The following is a 24,267-nucleotide window of genomic DNA, read 5'->3' as shown; positions in this document are numbered from 1 at the left end:
CACCACGTCTGTTTTGTTAAGACTTTAAACATTTAAGCAAGTTACATTCTATTCCGATTCCAACAATTACTGTGGATCTATGTGCACGCCAGAGAACGTTCGATTTCAAAGTAAAGTGGTCGTGCCACTTAATTAATGTGTGCTCTGCCAGCATTATTGTTTTGATTGAAAGGCATGATTTGCCAGATTCTCTAGGCATGATTGTTTTTATTTTTAGTTCTTTAATGAAGTTGAATTTAGTTTAGAATTTCAAATTAAAATCAATATTCACAATGAATTAGTTGCATTCTTATTTGTTGATTATCCAATGTGACGACTTACCCGACGGAGTGTGACAATTTACCCGCTGATGGGGCAAATTGTCACAAGTGCACGCTCTCTATTTAACGGTCTCCAACTCCGTACTGAAATAAGATATGAAGCTATAATGAATACAAAATATGTGCCCAAGCCTTCCAGCTTTCATTAAGTATGACATTTATACCATTGTGATGTATTGTGCCCAGTAAACGTTAGACAGCGTGAAAAGTGTGACAACATACCTTGCTCTCCCCTACATCTTTTCTGTACGAATGTAGTGAGTAAAAGTAAGATAAGACTTTCAAGTATTATTCATTTTTTGGGACATTGGTGAAGCTCACTACCATTGTATTGTCAATCTGATATGTGCCTGAGTTTGGCACAGTGTCAGTAACGGCAGTAATGGTAATACCTCTGAGACTGGTTCCTTGAGGGGACGTCAAAGCCACTCTCAGGCCTACAGCGAGACAGCTGCTGTTTACAAACACATTTAGCCCTTATAAATAGTTTACAGATACATAGAAACTCGGACCAAGCAGTTTGAGGATAGTAACAACACAAATCCTTTTAAAACAGCATCCACTAATTGCCATAGCATGGACATGAGAGGTCAGCACACCAATGCAGTTGTAAATTAACTGGTGAAAATGGCAGGCCCTAGCCTTACTCTGTCACAGCACATATATATAGTTCACTGAGATGTTTGCCAAATAAAGTGTGTTGAATATATTACGGTAAGTATCGGGGAGATAAAAATCATTTACGTGACTAAGTCCCTTATCATGGCATTTACACATTCCCACCCACTCGGATGTAACCCGATAAAGACAGCCTGACATCTTGAATCACTGCACACATTTATAGCAGCAGGCTCCCCCCCCCAACCCCCACCCCCGAAGCCCCCCTGCCACCTCCCCCACCCCCCGCCCCCCGCCACTCCCATACCCCACCATGGCAGTCAGTTTGGTCATCAACTTTCCTGATCCACCTTAACAGCTGTAGTCTGAGGCACACGGGCCCCCCTCAGTCGACACAGTCAGAGAAGGGAGAGGGACGTGAAAACTATGGCACAGCAAAACTGACCCCTTTCCCTCAAACTAGAGGCACAAATCCAACAGGGAGAGAGAGACAACGAGTGATAGGGTGTAGGCTGGGGAAGAGAGAGACATTTGTGGAAGGCTGTGTGGCTGTTAAGCAGTGAAGCCCGCGAAAATCCACCATCGAAGCCTCCAGAAGTCTGACGTCCCAACAAGGTTGACGTCCCTTCGAGTCTGATCCAAGTGAGGACCTCGGTGCTACGCATTTCTTCTTCTTTGGACATCTTCTTGTCAGTGTTTCCACGTACAAACTACACCATGCACAAACGAACGAAGGTGAAGATCACGTTCTTTGTGATCCTGGTGGGTATGGCGTCCATGTTTACGGCGGTGGTGACGGACCATTGGGCCGTGCTGAGCCCGCGGGTGGAGCAGGTGAACGCGACGTGTGAAGCGGCCCACTTTGGCCTCTGGAGGCTGTGTAAGAAGGCCATCTACGTCAGTGAGGCGGACTACAATGGAAAGGGTTGCGGCCCCATCAGCTTACCTGGAGGTAAGACAAATACACGGAGGCGGCTTATAGCTTGGACCTGACAATCTGCACCGTCTGTGTCCATCCTAACCCTGAACCTCTCTGTCCAATGTCTGAGGCTACCTAATGTTACACCGACCAATTCGGCACTTTAAAACATTCTTTGTGTCTAACTATTGTTAAAGCGGATACACACTAACTGCTGATCAAGAAATATGTGCTATCACACTGTATAAAAAACAGTATTTGTATTATTGTAATAGGCCTGAGAGATTGGGTTTGGTGGAAGGGGGTCAGTTAACTCTTGTTAAGGGCATGGTTCAACACTTAACCATTGTCATCAAGCACCAGTCATCTTTGCAATGTGGCCAGCTAATGTTCCTCTTAACCACAAGCCTTCCTGGTGTGGAAAACTGCTTGTCAGACAATTATTGAATTGAGATATTGGGGCTTCAGAAGCCGGGAAACAAGAGGTGCGAGGATTAGCCTATGCTACAATAAATAGCACAACAATAAGATTAACTCAGCTAAGTCAAGCAATTTCAGACTGACCACAACACTTTCAGACTAATCTTGACCTTTAAAGTCCCAATCCAGCTACTTCCCCACAGTAATTAAATGACGAGGTGTCTCTCTCCCCCAGCTCTTAGCAACTAGGAACTGTTGAAGCTGCAGTATCCCCTGAGTGCCAGCTCTTACAAGTCTAGCGCCAATGCCTTAAAATACACTCTATAATGACAGCAGTCATTTACTCCAATCAAAACAGGACCCAGGGCAGGATTCAATCTGAACCACGGATGATCCATTTTGTAGCGCGGTTGACATTTTAAAAGGTAATTTCCAATTTAGCCGACATCTGCAGCGTTTACTTTGAATGCGATCTCCGCGACTGTGGTAACATTGCCTTTAAATGGTGCGTAGCCAAAAAGGGCCGATCGGCTTGAATCCCGGGTTTATCCGACCTTTGAATGACAACTAATGCTTTGATCCCGCTACGCTAACTTGTGATGACTCACACTAAATGTTGTGAGTCAATATCACATTGAGTGAGGAAATAAACGCATAGACAGGAAGGGGACTAATTGATTGGAGCTTGTAAAAGCAATACAACACACAGCTTTAGTAATGGTCTGATACAAAGCAGAATGAAGGAAACACACTTTCTGATAACTTATGATACATCGTGCCCTGCGTTTCTTGAGGTCTTTCTGACTGCTCCGCCATTTGAAAGTTTCAATCACCAAAGGTCCCAATGCCCCGAACATACACACCTTTACAACAATCTTGGATAGATTCACTGAAGCAAATGTGCCCCCTCCATAGTTAGCTCAGCTATGGGCTTCTGGGATTTTCATATATCGACTGGTGCAGGCACGTTCATGAACAGATGGAAATGCCTGGTTGAGGCTCATTTTGTAAACATTCTTGGCTGACCCCTCCTAGCTATAAAGAATCAAGGGATTTAGAATGTTAAGCTTGGGGCATTCCCGAACCAACAGCACAGTCAGATAGTGGTAATGTAAGGAACAGTGTTGGGCAGGCTATTTAGAGATACCCAAACTTGCAATGTCTTATTAGATACATGGTGTTATGTACCATCAGACGTAGGCCTATCATGGATACATTTGGTGGTCATGGCATCTCTCCACGTAGGGCTGGCTTTTACATTTTTGAATGATAACTCATTGGCGAAACTACAGACAACTCACACTCCTTAACTCTGATCACAAATGAAAAAGCCTAAACTTCTTTTCAAATAGTCTTTATGGGAAAAGCTCAATGAATATCATGTTGCTAAAACTCCCTTGTTGCCAACAACAAAATTTTACTACATTGCTAATGCCATACACGCAGTGAGTAATGGCATTGCGTGTGAGAAGGAATGCAGTGGATAGGCGCCAAGATGAATATAACCTTTCTAGTATGTACAAAGCCAGACACCAGGGTTTAATTTGGTATCGCTAGCTCTATTTGCGAATGAATAGCAATATTTGTTATAGCCCCACATTTTAATGAGTGAAATACCAACCACTCTGTCGTCTCTAGGATGATGAAACTGTGACCCCCATGGGTTTTGCCATCCGAGTTGGAATAAAAAATGTGTATATATATATATATATTTTAGCTGGTAGTCTACAAAGATCAAATTCTGTGAGGAGAAATTGAGATCTGTACATATAGGTTGCTTCCCACTTGTTTCTCATCTTGTTTGCCTTCCTAAATAATCATAACAGATGGTTAGAAAATAAGAATTACTGTGAAACAGGATATTGATATAATTTACTTCATATGAATACTATCCAGAACAGCAAACATACGATCTAGGTTAGGGATGTGGCGAGATGTTCAGCCGAAGCCAATATAGCAACTGTTACAGAAACAAAGATATCGGTGGGATTTTCTGTTGTGCGCAGCACTATGCAGCCGGCCAATGGAGGATAAATATAGGCTGTGTAAATACCCAGCTGTCCCGGGGTAAGAGCCGTGAGGGAGTCAAGTGTGTGTGCACACCTTCAGAGCCCTACTGAGTGACAAGGCCACCTGCACAAGCCAGGCATAGCCCTTCAACCCCTAACCCCTAACCCCCTCCCTGGTGCTGCCCTGCTACCCACCGTCCAAAATGATTTCCCGTCCCCTGGGGGTGGGCTACACGGGTCCTGGGGTGGGCTAGTCAAAGCCCTGGCATGTTGGCAACCGGGAACTTCAACCACATACCAGTCCTGGGAGGGGCAACCCGGCTGTGGAAGTGACCATGATAACTTGTTCCCAGTGTTGCATGTTGGTCTTTCTGGTTTGCCTTTCTGTATGGAACGATCTCAATGGGTAGACTATCTAATGGTGGGTTATATTTCCTTGTTTCGATTTTAGGCGTGAGCTGAAATGTTTGTATTTCAACTTGTGTCTCGTATTCATCCTAGCTGGCACCATCGGATACATGCTAGAGTGGTCTGGGGGGATTTTTCTGGGTGGGTCATTTTTGTCTACAACACAACACATGCTGCTAGCTGTAGCCTATGCAACAGGCAAAGAGAATGAAAACACGGGCTCAGAGAAATGCCTAACACAGCACCTTATGTTGATGAAATGGCTGTTAATAGACAGGCAGACAAACTCACTGTGAAGCGCCTCAGTACAACAAGAGTCGAGGCTCATTCTGATCTCCTCACCTTCTTAAAGACAGGTGTAGGAATGTTTACTAGTGCGTAGAGTTTCTGTTTTGAGCAAGTCAGCTAATTGATAAGCTGTTGAGTTCCATCGGGTGCTATTACTTATCATCTCCTTGAGATGTTGACGTCGACGAAATGGCTCCTAGTTAGCGTGCGGTTTGGACTCCTCCATTCCATTCTAAATATACTGCTCAAAAAAATAAAGGGAACACTTAAACAACACAATATAACTCCAAGTCAATCACACTTCTGTGAAATCAAACTGTCCACTTAGGAAGCAACACTGATTGACAATAAATTTCACATGCTGTTGTGCAAATGGAATAGACAACAGGTGGAAATTATAGGCAATTAGCAAGACACCCCCAATAAAGGAGTGGTTCTGCAGGTGGTGACCACAGACCACTTCTCAGTTCCTATGCTTCCTGGCTGATGTTTTGGTCACTTTTGAATGCTGGCGGTGCTTTCACTCTAGTAGTAGCATGAGACGGAGTCTACAAGCCACACAAGTGGCTCAGGTAGTGCAGCTCATCCAGGATGGCACATCAATGCGAGCTGTGGCAAGAAGGTTTGCTGTGTCTGTCAGCGTAGCGTCCAGAGCATGGAGGCGCCACCAGGAGACAGGCCAGTACATCAGGAGACGTGGAGGAGGCCGTAGGAGGGCAACAACCCAGCAGCAGGACCGCTACCTCCGCCTTTGTGCAAGGAGGAGCAGGAGGAGCACTGCCAGAGCCCTGCAAAATGACCTCCAGCAGGCCACAAATGTGCATGTGTCTGCTCAAACGGTCAGAAACAGACTCCATGAGGGTGGTATGAGGGCCCGACATCCACAGGTGGGGGTTGTGCTTACAGCCCAACACCGTGCAGGACGTTTGGCATTTGCCAGAGAACACCAAGATTGGCAAATTCGCCACTGGCGCCCTGTGCTCTTCACAGATGAAAGCAGGTTCACACTGAGCACGTGACAGACGTGACAGAGTCTGGAGACGCCGTGGAGAACGTTCTGCTGCCTGCAACATCCTCCAGCATGACCGGTTTGGCGGTGGGTCAGTCATGGTGTGGGGTTGCATTTCTTTGGGGGGCCGCACAGCCCTCCATGTGCTCGCCAGAGGTAGCCTGACTGCCATTAGGTACCGAGATGAGATCCTCAGAGCCCTTGTGAGACCATATGCTGGTGCGGTTGGCCCTGGGTTCCTCCTAATGCAAGACAATGCTAGACCTCATGTGGCTGGAGTGTGTCAGCAGTTCCTGCAAGAGGAAGGCATTGATGCTATGGACTGGCCCGCCCGTTCCCCAGACCTGAATCCAATTGAGAACATCTTGGACATCATGTCTCGCTCCATCCACCAACGCCACGTTGCACCACAGACTGTCCAGGAGTTGGCGGATGCTTTAGTCCAGGTCTGGGAGGAGATCCCTCAGGAGACCGTCCTCCACCTCATCAGGAGCATGCCCAGGCGTTGTAGGGAGGTCATACAGGCACGTGGAGGCCACACACACTACTGAGCCTCATTTTGACTTGTTTTAAGGACATTACATCAAAGTTGGATCAGCCTGTAGTGTGGTTTTCCACTTTAATTTTGAGTGTGACTCCAAATCCAGACCTCCATGGGTTGATAAATTGGATTTCCATTGATTATTTTTGTGTGATTTTGTTGTCAGCACATTCAACTATGTAAAGAAAAAAGTATTTAATAAGATTATTTCATTCATTCAGATCTAGGATGTGTTATTTTAGTGTTCCCTTTATTTTTTTGAGCAGTGTATATATACCCTGTTGGTGTGGAGAGGCTTTGGGTGTCACTGGGATGTTACACGGTGGGACAACGTTGACATAACAAATCCACTCACTGATAGGCAGAGCATTGTCTGGACATGTGATAAGGTTCCAGGGTGGAATTAATACAACACAAAGAGAGGCATGGCATCTTTTTATTTATTTCACCTTTATTTAACCAGGAAGGCAAGTTGAGAACAAGTTCTCATTTACAATTGCGACCTGGCCAAGATAAAGCAAAGCAGTTCGACACATACAACAACACAGAGTTACACATGGAGTAAAACAAACAAACATACAGTCAATAATACAGTAGAAAAATAAGTCTATATACAATGTGAGCAAATGAGTTGAGATAAGAGAGGTAAAGGCAAAAAAGGCCATGGTGGCAAAGTAAATACAATATAGCAAGTAAAACACTGGAATGGTAGATTTGTAGTGGAAGAAAGTGCAAAGTAGAAATAGAAATAATGGGGTGCAAAGGAGAAAAATAAATAAATAAATAAATACAGTAGGGGAAAAGGTAGTTGTTTGGGCTAAATTATAGATGGAATTAAGTAATCCTTCTTACCCTCCCCCCCAAAAAAAGATATAGATGTACTATTGTAAAGTGGTTGTTCCACTGGATATCAAAAGGTGAATGCACCAATTTGTAAGTCGCTCTGGATAAGAGCGTCTGCTAAATGACGTAAATGTAAATGTGCAGTGATCTGTGAGCTGCTCTGACAGCTGGTGCTTAAAGCTAGTGAGGGAGATAAGTGTTTCCAGTTTCAGAGATTTTTGTAGTTCGTTCCAGTCATTGGCAGCAGAAAACTTGAAGGAGAGACGGCCAAAGGAGGAATTGGCTTTGGGGGTGACCAGTGAGATATACCTGCTGGAGCACGTGCTACAGGTGGGTGCTGCTATGGTGACCAGTGAGCTGAGATAAGGGGGGACTTTACCTAGCAGGGTCTCGTAGATGACCTGGAGCCAGTGGGTTTGGCGACGAGTATGAAGCGAGGGCCAGCCAACGAGAGCGTACGGGTCGCAGTGGTGGGTAGTATATGGGGCTTTGGTGACAAAACGGATGGCACTGTGATAGACTGCATCCAGTTTATTGAGTAGGGTATTGGAGGCTATTTTGTAAGTGACATCGCCGAAGTCGAGGATCGGTAGGATGGTCAGTTTTACGAGAGTATGTTTGGCAGCATGAGTGAAGGATGCTTTGTTGCGAAATAGGAAGCCAATTCTAGATTTAACTTTGGATTGGAGATGTTTGATGTGAGTCTGGAAGGAGAGCTTGCAGTCTAACCAGACACCTAGGTATTTGTAGTTGTCCACATATTCTAAGTCAGAACCGTCCAGAGTAGTGATGCTGGACGGGCGGGCAGGTGCGGGCGGTTGAAGAGCATGCATTTGTTTTACTTGCATTTAAGAGCAGTTGGTGGCCACAGAAGGAGAGTTGTATGGCATTGAAGCCCGTCTGGAGGGTTGTTAACACAGTGTCCAAAGAAGGGCCAGAAGTATACAGAATGGTGTCGTCTGCGTAGAGGTGGATCATTTACATTTACATTTAAGTCATTTAGCAGACGCTCTTATCCAGAGCGACTTACAAATCGGTGCATTCACCTTATGATATCCAGTGGAACAACCACTTTACAATAGTGCATCTAAATCTTTTGGGGGGGGGGGTTAGAAGGATTACTTTATCCTATCAGAGACTCACCAGCAGCAAGAGCGACATCATTGATGTATACAGAGAAAAGAGTTGGCCCAAGAATTGAACCCTGTGGCACCCCCATAGAGACTACCAGAGGCCCGGACAACAGGCCCTCCGATTTGACACATTGAACTCTATCAGAGAAGTAGTTGGTGAACCAGGCGAGGAAATCATTTGAGAAACCAAGGCTATTGAGTCTGCCGATGAGGATGTGGTGATTGACAGAGTCGAAAGCCTTGGCCAGGTCAATGAATACGGCAACACAGTATTGTTTCTTATCGATGGTGGTTACGATATCGTTTAGGACCTTGAGCGTGGCTGAGGTGCACCCATGACCAGCTCTGAAACCAGATTGCATAGCAGAGAAGGTGCGGTGGGATTCGAAATGGTCAGTAATCTGTTTGTTGACTTGGCTTTCGAAGACCTTAGAAAGGCAGGGTAGGATAGATATAGGTCTGTAGCAGTTTGGGTCAAGAGTATCCCCTCCTTTGAAGAGGGGGATGACAGCAGCTGCTTTCCAATCTTTTCGAATCTCAGACGACACGAAAGAGAGGTTGAACAGGCTAGTAATAGGGGTTGCAACAATTTCAGCATATAATTTTAGAAAGAAAGGGTCCCGATTGTCTAGTAGTGTGGGGCTATATTCATGGGTGTGGATGGACATGGGGGAGCCTTACAAGTCCTTATAGAGACCTGGGTTTGAATTCCAAGCACATATACTGTATGCCAGTTCCTGGAAGGCCAGAGTCTTTTCTACCATCATTAGAGACTTTTTGAGTGTCCTCCAATGCCATTAGAGAGCACAACGGCACAGACCGTGTGTGTGTGTCCAAGCGAGCGTGCATATGTGCTTGCCTGCCTGCGTTCATAGATTGTGTGTGTATTTGTGCCAACCTGACGGACTGCTTTCATATTGTGTGTGTGTGTGTGTGTGTGTGTGTCTCTAAAGGTGAGGATGGGAGTGCGTAATGAGGACATCAAAAACTAATGAGGCGAGCAACGCCTCCGCATAATTGGCATAATCCCTGGATTTAGTGTTTCAATTAACAAACACAGAAAGACAACAACACAGCCCCAATGCCTTTTCAAGTGTCTCATAATGCAGCGTGGGCTATCTCTCCTCTCAGCCCAATGAAAGGGCACTTGGTCTTCAGCATGATGACAAGAATCACTTCTGGTCCATTATGGTTATTAACAAAGGAGTTTGTGGTGCGGAGAGATACTACCGAAGCTAGAGCCGAGGCTTTTGTTTAAGGGGTGAACGACTTAAAATGGCTGGGGTTGAGCTGAGGTGACTCAGCAATTTACCTTTTAAGGACTGAATGTACTCTGACTCTTCTATAAACTAATTCCCTCTCTCCAAACCAAAACATGGAATTCTGCCTCCTTTTCATTCCCCTGCCCGCCTTACTCAATAAAAAGAGCTGACAAGCCAGTTGCTAAGTAACCACCTCTGTGTTTTCCCTTGTTGGCCAGTCTCTGTCCTCATTCACAAAAGCATCCTCTATGTGTGAGAGTCAAAACATTAAAACATTTAGATCCCTTTCCATGGTCCTTTACCTTACCAAAACCAAGGTTTTTCCCAGCGGGCAATACTGGTTGCAATTAAGTTTTTATGACATCATTGTCAGGTTGTATACTAGTTGTATAAGAATATTTTGTGAACAGCTTTTAAGTAACCAGAAAAATACATCTTTATCTGGTGGAAATCTGGTGATTTGACTAGATAACAACCAAAATGTGACATATTTAACTTTAGGTTTTCATCCTGTCCTGAAAAAGACATCTTTATCTGGTTGTAACACAGACCAGTTGGTTGTAGTCTGATTTATATGATGTCTTCTCAACCAGAAAACCAGTTTACACTGAGCAAATTTGGTCTGCTGGGTTCTACTCAATAAAGAGTGCTTTGCTGGTGCCATGTATGGGCGCCAAATCCAGGTAATTGAACTTGCACATACACAAAAGTATCTTTCTTTATTAGCCTTCTCTGAGTAATGCATCCAAACTGGCAACCCCACCCACCACAAACTCTATCTTCCTGGGTGTCCTGGGAGGGGGGATTATCTCCAGCCCATGTGTATGTGTGGATATGAGGAACGCTGGAGACGATGTGATAACATGCTTAGCTCACATAATTCTACATGAAAGCCTGTCACTTACTACCCCGTGGTCCCTGTAGTTGGCCCAGCACATTAGATGCCACGTATCTGATGCAGAGCAGGCCTCTCCGGTGACAGAACAGAGTTGAGCGACTCTGAAGTTTCCCCTAACGTCTGAGAGACGAGACACACAGCGGTCCGCCGCCGCCGTTTACAAATATAGTTTCCCTGGCGAATGGATGTTTTGACGTTCTGGCTTAGCATCAAAGCGTAGGGCGATACTCCTAGCCCTCTGCAATCGCTGTGATCGTATTCTGTGGATCAGCTTTTACTTGTACTTAGCACTGATCCCCAGGGGTTAGCACATTGGGCCTAGCAAAGTGAATGGGATGCCCCTTTCGGCTGTTTCAAGTTAGGGGAAGCTAAAAATGATAAAGAATTGCATGCATCTATCTATTTTCAGACTGACGTAAAATAGCTTTCTATTCGTAATATGATAGTCATAAACTAGGCTAATAATATAACTAACTCGCTGTTCGCAAAATAAATCGTTTTTTAAAGTCATTTTCGCAGACGCTCTTATCCAGAGGGACTTACAGTAGTGAATGTATACATTTCATTTCATGCATTTTTTTTTTTTTTTGTACTGGCCCCCCGTGGGAATCGAACCCACAACCCTGGCGTTACACACACCATGCTGGCGTTGGAAACACCATGCTCTACCAACTGAGCCACAGTTGCACACGTCCAGAGCCAGCTAGATGTTAATTTTAATGAGGATCCTAAAAAAATCTGAAGAAAATTGACCTTTTATAAACATATTTCATGCAATTCTACGACACTTTCGTCTCCATTACTGGAGACTAGCAGAATCTCTAATGCCACAAAAATTACAGGCTACTCTGACAAACTCAGATCAATAAAAACGTCTTGACTGCAACCATCTAATCGAGGCCTATGAAAAGGGGAGACACAGGCTATGACTTTCAACTAGCCTGGAGGCGGAAATTATTGTCCCTACAGGAGCAGGGGCCCAATGAATAAGACACTGAATATGCGCACTCACCGGGGATATGGCCGATGGTCTCCGCTATAGAGTGCCAATAAAATAGCCTACTGTTCGCTCAATAGCCTATTGTGAGTTGAGAATTCTGATAGCTTAACTTCACTGACAGCCGCAAATCAACAATCAGTTATTTGATATGCTGCGCAGCCTGCCCAAATTTCGCGCTTCTCAACTGTAGGTTATGCCCTGGCCTTGTGATTTAAAACAATTCACAACTATTAAAAAAAAAAAAAATTAAATGTACTTCCTATTGGATGCGCCGTTTATGGATAACATAAACTACACTAACAAAAAATCAGACACTGTCTGTAAATCAACATGGTGCAGATAGAGAAGGGTTTTTACGTAAACTCAGCGCACACAATAAGAGGAAAGTTGCGCGCCTAAATGTTGATCCGTGTTGATTAACAACTGTTTACATCGCAACTACAGAATGCTTATTCATCGGTAACATATACAAGTAGTTTAAAGATTGTCCAGGTAAAAAGCATCAAAATCCTTTTATCTTTTTTTTAATGAAGTTAGCGTTTTTATATTTGTGGAAGACTCGTGAAACCGTTCTCGGTAAACACATTGGTCTATTATGCTACTGTATTTCCGAAGTGTTGTGCATCTATTATGAAGTAAATATAGCTATTTTCACGATTGTTTAGTAACTTCTGTGATGTTCCGCGTATTTATGAGAAACTGCACATTGCCTGAAGTGCTACGATCTGAACCTTCACCTAACTGTGTTTCCATGTCTCCCACAGCGGAGAACTGCACTTACTTCAAACACTTCACTCCAGGGGACGAGTCTGAGATTTTTGAAGTCAAAACCCAGAAAGGTAAAGTTTTTTTTTTGTGCCTCGTCCATACACAAGTTAATAATGGCTTAACAAACACACCATGCTTCTGTTTTGTAAATGTAATGTACACTGAGTGTACAAAATATTAGGAACACTTTCCTACTATTTCTTTGCACCCCCTTTCGCCCTCAGAACAGCCTCAATTCGTCGGGCGTGGACTCTACAAGGTATCGAAAGCGTTCCACAGGGATGCTGGCCCATGGTGACTCCAATGCTTCCCACAGTTGTGTTAAGTTGGTTGGATGACCTTTGGGTGATGGACCATTCTTGATACACATGGGAAGCTTTTGAGTGTGAAAAACCCAGCAGCATTGCAGTTCTTGATACACTCAAATCAGTGTGCCTGTCACCTACTACCATACCCCGTTGAAATGGCACACATACACACTTGTCTCAAGGCTTAAAAATCCTTTAACCGGTCTCCTCCCCTTCGTCTACACTGATTGGAGTGGATTTAACAGGTGATAAGATATCATAGCTTTCACCTGGATTCCCCTGTTCAGTCTACGTCATGGAAAGAGCAGGTGTTCCTAATGTTTTGTACACTTGGTTTATACACTATATATACAAAAGTATGTGGACACCCCTTCAAATTAGTGGAATAGGCTATTTCAACCACACCTTGTTGCTGACAGCTGTATAAAATCAAGCACACAGCCATTCAATCTCCATAGACAAACATTGGCAGTAGAATGGCCCGTACTGAAGAGCTCAGTGACCTTCAGCGAGGCACCGTCATAGGATGCTACCTTTCCAACAACTGTAAGTGCTGTTATAGTGAAGTGGAAATGTCTAGAAGCAATAACGGCTCAGCCTCAAAGTGGTAGGCCACAAAAGCTCACAGAACGGGACCGCTGAAGTGCGTGGCGTGTAAAAATCATCTCTCCTCGGTTGCAACACTCCCTACCGAGTTCCAAACTGCCTCTGGAAGCAACGTTAACACAAGAACTGTTCGTCGGGAGCTTCATGAAATGGGTTTCCATGGCCGAGCAGCCACACACAAGCCTGAGATCACCATACGCAAAGCCAAGCGTCAGCTGGAGTGGTGTAAAGCTCGCCGCCATTGGACCCAGGAGCAGTGGAAACCTGTCTCTGGAGTGATGAATCACGCTTCACCATCTGGCAGTCCGATGGACGAATCTGGGTTTGCCGGATGCCAGGAGAACGCTACCTGCCCCAATGCATAGTGCCAACTGTAAAGTTTGGTGGAGGAGGAATAATGGTCTGGGGCTGTTTTTCATGGTTCGGCTAGGCCCCTTATTTCCAGTGAAGGGAAATCGTAACACTACAGCATACAATTACATTCTAGACGATTCTGTGCTTCCAGCTTTGTGGCAACAGTTTAGGGAAGGCCCTTTCCTGTTTCAGCATGACAATGCCCCCTGTGCACAAAGCAAGGTCATACAGAACCCCATCGAACACCTTTGGGATGAATTGGAATGCCGGCTAATGGAAAGCCTTTTCCAGAACAGTGGAAGTTCTTATAAGCAGGAAAGGGGGGACCAACTCCATATTAATGCCCGTGATTTTGAAACAAGATGAGCAGGTGTCCACATACTTTTGGTCATGTAGTGTATCATGTAGTGTATTCTTTGATGTCCTTCTGACAGAATGTTTCATAAGAGAAGATTCAAAGGGAACAGTCATACAGAAAATAGGTAACTCGGGACATGAAACATGGGTGGTGAATAATACAAGCCAAATTGGATACATCTCAACTCAAACAGTCCATGGTAGGCGCGAGGCAGTTCTGCCCGTTGTCTAAGTTTCATGGACAAATGCTAATAAAAACAAACGCACAAAGAACCAGACATACTGCTTCATTCTAAGCTTTGCACACATAACCAATGGTGATTTGGTCATTCTTAGAATGTGTCCATCAGCCTTGAATTAATTTCAATACAAGCAGAAATATTTAAGTATATAGAGTTTTCCCAGGATACCAAGTCAACTGAGTGGATATAAGCTCCGGCAGGTAGCGTCAATGGAACGCCATGTGACAGAGCTAATCCCTGTCACCGCCCATTCCCTTCTCTCCTGGATATTTTCCTTGTCCCATCTCCCCTCTAGCTCCCAAGGTGACCCTGACAGTACTGTGCACATGCTTGGCCCATTAGAGACATGTACTCTCACATATGACAGGACTTCCATGTGATGCACATAAGGGCGCCAAGCACATGCAGGGCCTTGTCAGACCCAATCAGTTGGGTGTAAATCAGAATAGATTTATGCACACACACACGTTTTTATAGTTTATAGCGCAATTGAAAATTAAAGGTAATTTCCGATTGAGCCGACTTATGGAGTCCTAACTGTCAATGCAGTCTCCGCTGACGTGGGAAGATTGCCTTTACTTTCCTAATGCGCTGTAGGGCATCTCTTCAGCACTACGGATTGAATGGGGCCCTTGGTCTTTGTTAGCATTTGTCCATCAGCCTTGGTTTCAACACAAGCAGAAACATTGAAGTATATGGAGTTTCCCAGCATACCAAGGGATGAGGCCAAGTCAACTGAATGGAGAGCCAGCTAGCACATTTGGTTCCTAGGAAATTGTGGAAACGTACATTTTTGATTTCCCATTGGCTCTGCGAACGAAGCCTGACCGGTAGAACTGAATGTAAAAAAAATGGAATGATAATTTAGCCTGTTCTGGGAATGTTAGTTTAGGTTGCAGGGAGGTTCTGGGAACGTTTTAATATGGTTCCCTGAAAGTTTTCCTTGGATGTTTTTATTTACGTTCTGAGAACAGAAATTATAGGTTATTTGGAGTTTTTTGAATAACTTCCTTAAAACTTTCCCTGAATCTTTCAAGAACATGGAAAACTTGCTTGGGCATTAATCACGCAAAAACATATATATTTTTAAATTAATGCACGGCGTCAGTGAGATTCAAACCTATGATCTTCTGTTCTCTATCCATGGAATTAGTCCACTGCGTCACCAGGACGGAGCTAGCATGCCATGTTTGTTTGTTTTTTTACTCAGCTGTTTACAAAGCTGTTCATTTTAGTCTATTCAAACAGACCCCATTTCAAATGAAACAAGCACTCATTAACTGGCCACACCTGATGTTAGTGGAAATGGACAACACACTTGAACACACTTAGCACGATGGAGGATAGACGCTGAGAACAGAATGTATATGTTTTTTTTTTTAAACATTCTTAGAACGTTCTTTGAACTAGTGTCGTCACGATACCAGTATTGCGATACTACATCACCAGATTTTCCATGGTAAAAAAAGAAAACACGAAGCAGACTCAACTCTATGGTCCTTTAAATCCTACTTTTGCTAAATATTGTGTGCTATAGCTTGGAAAAAAAGCAAATGTGACTCTGGGTGACAACATAAGACTTCTTGTATCCAACATTAGGAAGGTTTCCCTCAAGAAATTTAGTCTGCTTCATAATTTGTTTACTTTTCTTCCTTACTTCCTAGTATCGTGATACTGGTATCGTGACAACGTTACTAATGTTTTCTTGTGGTTTTTATGGAAAGAACATGACTTGCGGAAAACGTTATGCTGAAGTACTGAAACTCCCATTAAAAAAACCATATGGTTCTCAGAATGTTATGTGTTAGCTGGGTATACGATCTGGCAGGTAGCATCAATGGAACTCCATGTGACAGAGCTAATCCCGCTCAACGCCCATTCCCTTCTCACAAGGACATTTACCTTCACCCATCTCTCCACTAGCCCCCTCTGTGACCCTGCCAGTACTGTGCACGTTTGGCCCATTCAACGTATGTACTCTCACATATGACAGGACTGCTAAGCACATGCAGGGCCTTGTCAGACCCAATCAGTAGTGTGTAAATCAGAATATATTTATGCACACACACACGTTTTTACAGCTTATGATGTCAGTCAGTTTATAACATGGTTTATGGGGACCCACCTTTCTCATGGTCCTGTCAATGAAACGAACACATCACATTTTTTAAACTTTATATGTAGAAGATACATCTTACTTCAGATTTGTTCATCAGATCATATTGAAATAATATACCTGTAAATTCACAGGCTTGTAAGGACATATGGTTTATACGTTCATATTGTGGTTTATCAGGACATTGTGTATATGAGTACATATAAGGAGAGATGTAATGGATATATGCTCAAATGAGCAATAAGAAGCAGTAGACTGTCTCAGAGTAATTGCCTCTTGTGCTTCTGAACGAGCATTGCTGGTGTGAAACTGGCTACTGCCAATCTGTGATGTAATATTTTCAACCTTTTCTGTAAAGAAACGTAAAAACAGTTCGCATAGATCAGGAGATACGACCATGACAAAACCTTTTGATGTTCCGAAAGACGTCCTAACGTCTCCTTTTTGTTTGCATGGGTCACTGGGGAGTCATGCAATAAGAGCTATGATGCTAATATTTGTGTAAACTCTTCCGAATTGTAATATGTGGGTGTCAGAGAGTAGGCTGATGCACCATTTCATGGGTGCACACACTATATGTAAAGCTATATGAATGTTCAATACATACAATAGGCTGAATAGTGTGGTGATTTCACACAGTTAAAGAGCCACTGAACACACCGATTGGCACGTGTGTTTTTCTATTGATCATTAGAAAAATTAGATTTCAGTCTTGGTGGTGTGTTTCCTGACCGAATCTGCATTTGGTTAATGTTTGTCCATCATGAGACAATAGGAAGCCTATTTCACTTCCTCAAAATTCCCAGAATGAATCTAAGAACTCAAGAAATCCGTAATTCATTTTGACGTTTTTGCAGAGGATGTTTTAGTTGTGCAATTTTACATCTAACTAAGGTGTTTGGATGCACGGATGTTCCAAACTCCGTTTTAGACCAGACTTTGTCTAAAATGATCCTATTTACATTTTGTAGTCAATTTTGACACTAAAATAACTGTTTCTGACGCATACCGATGCCACATAGGCCATTTTTAAAAGGGATTTGTTGCTATTTAAAGGAAGTCACTCTTTAAAGTCCTGCAAAAACATGGTTTGAGGACTAACAACATGGCATTTGTTGAATTACATGAGTACATGTCTAAAACACGGTTTATGACAAAATACACCTACATCTGTTTAAAGCAACAAGCAGAGTGTGGCTGCAGCAGGTCGGGAAAGGTGCAGCATTTCAGAGGGAGAAGGATGCAGTGTATTGTGGGATGAGCAGTGGGCTCTCTCTTATTGCTGGACGTTGACTCTGAGAAATCACCTTCCCAGTCAGTCTATTGTGTGTATTGGAAATTCATCTTGCAACGTACAGCCTTGTCTATGAAGTGTGCACCCATGAAATGGGGTATCGGCCTAGTGAGTAACAACCACAGATTACAATTCCAAAGATTTTACACAAATATTAGCATCATAGATCTTATTGCAGGACTTTGTGAGAAATCACCTCCCCAGTCAATCTATTGTGTGTATTGAACATTCATAATGGACTGTAAAGTCCTGCAATAATATTATGACGCTAATATTTGTGTAAACTCTATGGAATTGGAATCTATGGGTGTGACTGAGTAGGCTGATACCCCATTTCATGGGTGCACACTCGAGGTAAGGCTGTACATTCCAATATTAATATTTAATACACACAATAGGTTGACTGTGGAGGTAATATATCACAATCAAAGTCCTGCAATAAAAGCTATGACACTAATAGCTGTGTAAACTCATAATATATTTACACACACATCACATGCAAATGCCAATGGCTAGCCCCAGAGACAGAAATAGCCCTTACTTGAAATGTAGCACTGGCCCACTCCAAATGCCCATTTGGTATTCTTCACTCCTCAATAAACCAATGGTTACCATTTATATGGAACATAGCCATAGAGCTACGATCCAGTGCTATCAGTACAACTAGCCACAGGCAGATCCAGTTGAGCAGCGTCCACAGAGGTCAACTGAAAGTGCCACTGGGATAACAATCACTAAAGCACCAATAGAGCGCAAAATAAATATTATAGCCCCTTCAGACATTAAACCACTGATCCAACCTACTCTGAAACCACTCACCCCTCTCTTTGGGTTTTCAAGGGGAAGAGAGCTAGCACTCCAGCAGGATGTAGCGTGATTCCAGAACTACTCAAGGGGTGAGAGCCACCATCCTCCCCCAGCATGAGATGAAGGGGAGCCCCCGGGGCGAGGCGCTCCCCTGGGCACCGATTCTAGGAGAGCAGGCGGAAGATCAAAGCCTAGCTCCTCCATCCACATCACAACACCAACATAACGGGAATGGCTGGTTAAGCAGCTTGGAATAACAAGCCAGTAAACAACTTACAGTAATGCCAAGTGTATTTCCCTCCTTTGGTTGAATAAAGATGGCTGCCTTACTGCAAGAGGAACTTTTTCCACTGGGTAACATGGCTCTCATTTCACACAACAATTTTGACTTAAAGCGCAATTTCAAATGTAGCCTAGTTATTTCATTCTGTTAGTTAGCTTGATTGATTTAGGTAGTTTGACTGATGGCAGATTCCACCAACCAAGTGAAATTCCGTCTTCCTTATCATGCTTCACACTCCTGTTCAGAGAGAGCTGATCATTAAAAAAAAATATTTAATTGTCCTTTCTGTGACTGTACACAACCTCATGTAGTGTACAATGAGGTGACAAACTAAATTGGTCTGCACATGTAACAATTCAGTTAGGCCCCGTCAACTATTTTCTCAGGCATAAATTAAAGCCTAATTAAAAAATCCACATTAGCGTTTGCACATCCAGTTACGCCCAGCGCGGCAATGTAATGAAATATCATTTATATAATTCAGCTGGAGGCATATGGACTCATGTTGCTCTGGAATAAAACAATATTTCTTGGTAAGCCTCCTATCGGCTTATGGCTGATTTATATACACATACAAATAAATTAATCCCCACAACCCACCATAATGACCTTTGCTTACCTTTCAGTGTACTGTAACGTAAAATGAAAACAAACGAGAGTATTGAAAGTGAATTCATGCAGATCCAGTTTAGAGAGATATGTTGGTGTTATAGGAGGGAGGAAAGTAGCACTATACAAGTTTACAGGTTGTACAATTGCTTAAGATAGAAGTTGCCCTTAACCACAGATCTAGGATCAGATTACCCTTCCCTCAATCCTAACCTAAACCATTAGATGGATGGGAAAAATGTCTGACCCTGTATCAGTGGTTAGGAACAACTTTAACCTCCTATGTTGTGTATTTATGTACTTTGTAACTCGGTTAGCAGAGCATGGTGCTTGTAACGCCAGGGTAGTGGGTTTTATTCCCAGGACTACCCATATGTAAAATGTATGCATGCATGACTAAGTCGCTTTGTCTGCTAAATGGCATACTATATTATATATATATACATATTTTCGTAGGTCAGGGGACATCTTGAAGTGACCTCTATTTGCTCTCTTTTCAGAGTACAATATCTCAGCAGCGGCCATCGCCATCTTCAGCCTGGCCTTTATGATCCTGGGCACCTTGTGTCTCCTGTGCTCCTTCAAGAAGGGGAATGACTACATCCTCAAACCTGCCGGAATGTTCTTCGCTTTTGCAGGTAAGACTAGACAAGCAGATAACACATGACCTTTGTAATATTTTGGTTGTACTGTTATCAATGGGTTAAGGGAACAGATACAGTACTAAAATCATAATGTAGTATAGCAAATTAAAAACAAATAATATCTGATTCACCTGCTTACCTGTGATTGGAGGTCATCGCCGTTAACCCATCCTCCTCTCCCTCTCCGCCCCAATCGCAGGCCTGTGCGCCATCATCTCAGTGGAGGTGATGCGTCAGTCGGTAAAGCGGATGATCGAGAGCGAGGACACCATCTGGATAGAGTACTCCTACGCCTGGTCCTTTGCCTGTGCCTGCGCTGGCTTCTGCCTCCTCTTCCTCAGTGGCATCGGCCTCCTCCTGCTCTCCATGCCCCGCATGCCCCAAAACCCCTGGGAGTCCTGCATGGACGCTGAACACGAAGTGGAGTAATAGACAGAGGGATGAGAGGAGGGAGAGAGGAAGAGAGTGACACTTTCTTTAAAAGCAATACGATCACAATCAACTTTGTGTCGTTCTATAGTGGAACCAGAGGGTTCTTTCACACAGTGCTTGGGAGCAGTCCAATGTACCGAATGGAAAAATACAAGTTAAATGGGTTTCCATCGCGTTTTCAACTCTAATGACGACAAAAAACTGTTGCGTTATATAGCAAATGTGCTGATCTGGTCTTGGCACGTGCACTCTAGCCAACAGCTCGCAGATACAGTACGGGTAGGCTACCTACATTTTAAGATTATTATGGATAAGAGCGATACAATTTTTGTTAAATGGCACTTTCACCACCGTGTGAATCTCATCATAATTTATTTCTTCTGTAGCCTAATAAACTGCATGCTTTCCCGAGTCATAGTGGGAGGACCACACAACATACAGCATCATCGCGACTCCCAAGTTAACTTCGATATGATGGTTATTATATAAATATTAGCAAATAAAGGCATTTCCACCACCATTTCTCACATAATTCATTTTATACACAAACATCCCACCATGTCCAAAGAGCAAATTGTCTGTTTTATAAAATTGTAGAGGCATTTCCTGTTTCCATCAGCCCAGTCGTGACTTTTTTCAAGTGTCATTCATCAGCATGAAATGGTTGGATGGAAACCGGGTTAATTCTACATTTTTACATGTTATTTAATGGTATAAATAGTAATGGATTGACATTTGACCTATGCATTCACCTTTTCTGTACTGTGTGTTTTGTATGATAATTCTGTACATAAGTCAATCAATTTATAACTGAGAGGGTTCTCTTGTTTTTTTCAGTGCATCAAGCACTTGCCTTGAATTTGTCAAATGTATTCAGGCAGATTAAGATAAACCAGGAAATTGTTAGAATCAGATGCCAAATTATTACTTCATGATTAAGTATTTAATATTATTACAACTCCTTAAAAATATATATTCACAGCATACATAACACTAATTGTAATGTAAAGAAGTGTTATCAAAATGATCAGTTTTAATTCTAGAATTTAGGTCATGTTAGATTTATAGTGAAAAAATATATATTTTCAGTTTTCAAATGGACTTACTTTTAGAAGAATGATACATGGGTGTGACAGTAAATTGGAGAAGCAAATAATGCTGTCTGGTGGGTTTAGTGCGCATACCAAGCTGAACACTAAACACCAACAGTCTCTGAACCACTGAATGTGTGGGTTGCCATGTTGGAAAAGGTTCAGTTCTAGTAAGTGTACACGAAACACTAAAAACCCCCCAACTTTTTTTTAGAGCTGAGCACATGGCAGCCCAATTTCTTTGACTATTTGATCCCATTCAATTTAGGGGAACCAAGTGCTCTATTTTTAATCAAGGTATAATTTTCTGATTTTAGTTAGTGTCTGACACATTTAACTTGGAACTCGCAAGATACTCATTAGCCAACACTTTGAGTCTTTCAGTTCAAATGGTCAGGGAAAAACTGAGAGCCTTGTTATGTACCATCTAGATCCAGTATATGGCTTTAATATATATATATATTTTCCTAATGTCCAGTCTTTTCAGCCAAACTAAACTGCTCTCCCATGTTACCGTTCATCTTTAGCTTCTATGGACAGGCAGGAATTAGGTGTACATTCTTTTTGTTATGGATGATACTGCTTTTGTATTTACTCAGTGGAAGTGTTAAACTAGGATTCTTTTTGATACAGAAATGTACATTACTAGTGTCTCAAAACAAGCTTGAGCTAAGACCATTGCTTTCCCCATTTGACATTTGATTGAATAGATGAGGGCAGTTGATAAAGGTATTGGCACTATCGTACTTAAACGCTACATAAGACTTCATGAATGTAGCAGATTAAAACTTGCTTAGCCATGTCATCTGTCCTTGCCTGTTAGAACTAGCTTTTGGTATGCAATGATGGATTACAGTACAGAGCTTGTCTTTAGTTCTGTGTACATATGATAACCATAAAACCATGCATTTCTAATGAAAATAAATTCACTGATATCTAGCTTTGATGAAAGCCAGTTTCCTGCATCTTTTTTAAAATGTATCTAGGCAAGTCAGTTAAGAACAAATTCTTATTTACAATGATGGCCTAGACAGTGGGTTAACTGTCTTGTTCAGGGGCAGAACGACAGATTTTTACCTTGTCAGCTCGGGGATTCGATCTAGCAACCTTTCGGTTACTGGCTCAATGCTCTAACCACTAGGCTACCTGCCGCTCTCTTTCATCCTCGTCTCCTGTAGACAAAACACCTGGGTCCTGTTCATTTAGGCACAAAACGGAAGAAATGGGACGGACTACCTGCACTTGCCCAATAAGAAATGCTAATTTTGTTTTCTGTTGCAAAATGTTTTCCTTTGCGTGTCCCGATGAACACAAACGTGTTTTGAGAAAAAAAGCCTTGCAGCATGGTCATACAGGGGATTTGTGAAATGGTTACTGTTGCTGGGAACCCTGCCGGGAACCTGCGCTGGTCACTGGCAGGAATGACAGCATGGTCTGTGGAAGCGTCCCCTCACTGTGTGTGTAGGGGGGTGATGAAAGAGTAAGAGCACCCTCCCTGTCCTTCCACACATCACAAAGTCCAGGCTTTTGAGCCGGATCTTTTCAGTCTATGCTCCCTTGATGGGTTAATTTAGATTCCAAACTCACAGCCGGAGTTCGTTTGGTGACAGAGAAGGGGGAAAAGAGGGAGCAACCGCATGGAGAATGGATCAAAAACAGAAACATTGAGGAAAATCCTTCAGCGCTGCCTCGGTTGATTCTAAGCCAATAGTAGCATCAAATGCCCAAGACGCAAGTCTATTGGCCTTGGGTCTTGAGTGCAAACTCTTGGGGTACTGTAAACCACTAGCAGCAGTTATGGGTAGGGGGCCTATGCACCTGTGGAGACAGCGGTTGAGACTGCACAGGATAAACCGGTCCTAAGAAGGATACAGTGTTGGGGTTGTGTTCCTCAGGGGCCACATTACTTCTGAGTGACATAACGACAAGTCATATAACTTCCATGGCAAACAAGACACCCAGCGACTTAATGAGAGTAAAGTCAACTGCGTAAACCCTTCGGTTCCTTTTGGGATATTGAGCCACATGGTGGGCACTTCCTTTCCACACAGGGAAATCACTCCGAGCAATAAAACTCTACCTCATCCAATCCAACAATTAAAGTATTTCTCTGCAATAACAACAAGAGTAACTGATTCAATAAGACACTTTAATAGAGAAACACATTTAAAAAAAACAAAAAAAATTAAATAAAACCTTTGAAACAAAGTCGAAATCCTTTATTATGACCCCCACCAATTGAATTGAAAAGAGTGAACGGGAAATATTCATCATTATGTAGCCCACCTGTGTGGATCCAGTGGAGGGGTAACAGTTAACAGGCGTGCCATTGATTTACTGTGGGAGGGGAAGAAATAGGAGACTGGAGACAAGATGGGTGACAACAGGAGATGTGGTTTTACAAAAGGCTGAACACAGTGCTCTCTACTGGCTGGGCAAAAGGCTGCTCCCGCCACAAAAACCATCCGTTCAAGTTAAGGTTGTTTTACGAAAGCAACGTGAGGAACCTTTGTAAGCCACTTACACCCATTGATATGTGACTGGGTCTGGGTGGAGGCTAACTGACATCCAAACTTGGTTGACGACAAACAAATTAAAAGCTTCGGTCTCGATGCAAAGTCAGTCAGGTCACGAGTCATGACCGATAGTGAGTAAGCAATAATAAAAAGTCCTGAAAAAGGCGTGGTA

The 24,267-nt window shown here is 43.0% G+C and overlaps 1 protein-coding gene across 1 annotated transcript; it reads left to right on the top strand.

Moving 5' to 3' along the window:
* Positions 1-1,312: 1,312 nt before the first annotated feature.
* LOC115208596 (voltage-dependent calcium channel gamma-1 subunit) lies at positions 1,313-22,530 on the top strand. Its single transcript, XM_029776778.1, has 4 exons — positions 1,313-1,890; positions 12,433-12,507; positions 19,913-20,050; positions 20,256-22,530. The coding sequence occupies exons 1-4, from the start codon at positions 1,656-1,658 to the stop codon at positions 20,483-20,485; spliced, it is 678 nt and encodes a 225-aa protein (XP_029632638.1). The 5' UTR covers positions 1,313-1,655; the 3' UTR covers positions 20,486-22,530.
* Positions 22,531-24,267: the final 1,737 nt, after the last annotated feature.

The sequence above is a fragment of the Salmo trutta genome, chromosome 14 (assembly GCF_901001165.1).
Source record: "Salmo trutta chromosome 14, fSalTru1.1, whole genome shotgun sequence".
NCBI classification, from domain to species: Eukaryota; Metazoa; Chordata; class Actinopteri; order Salmoniformes; family Salmonidae; genus Salmo; species Salmo trutta.
The sequence above is the reverse complement of the archived record's forward strand: the minus strand, read 5'-3'. Positions and strand labels throughout refer to the sequence as shown.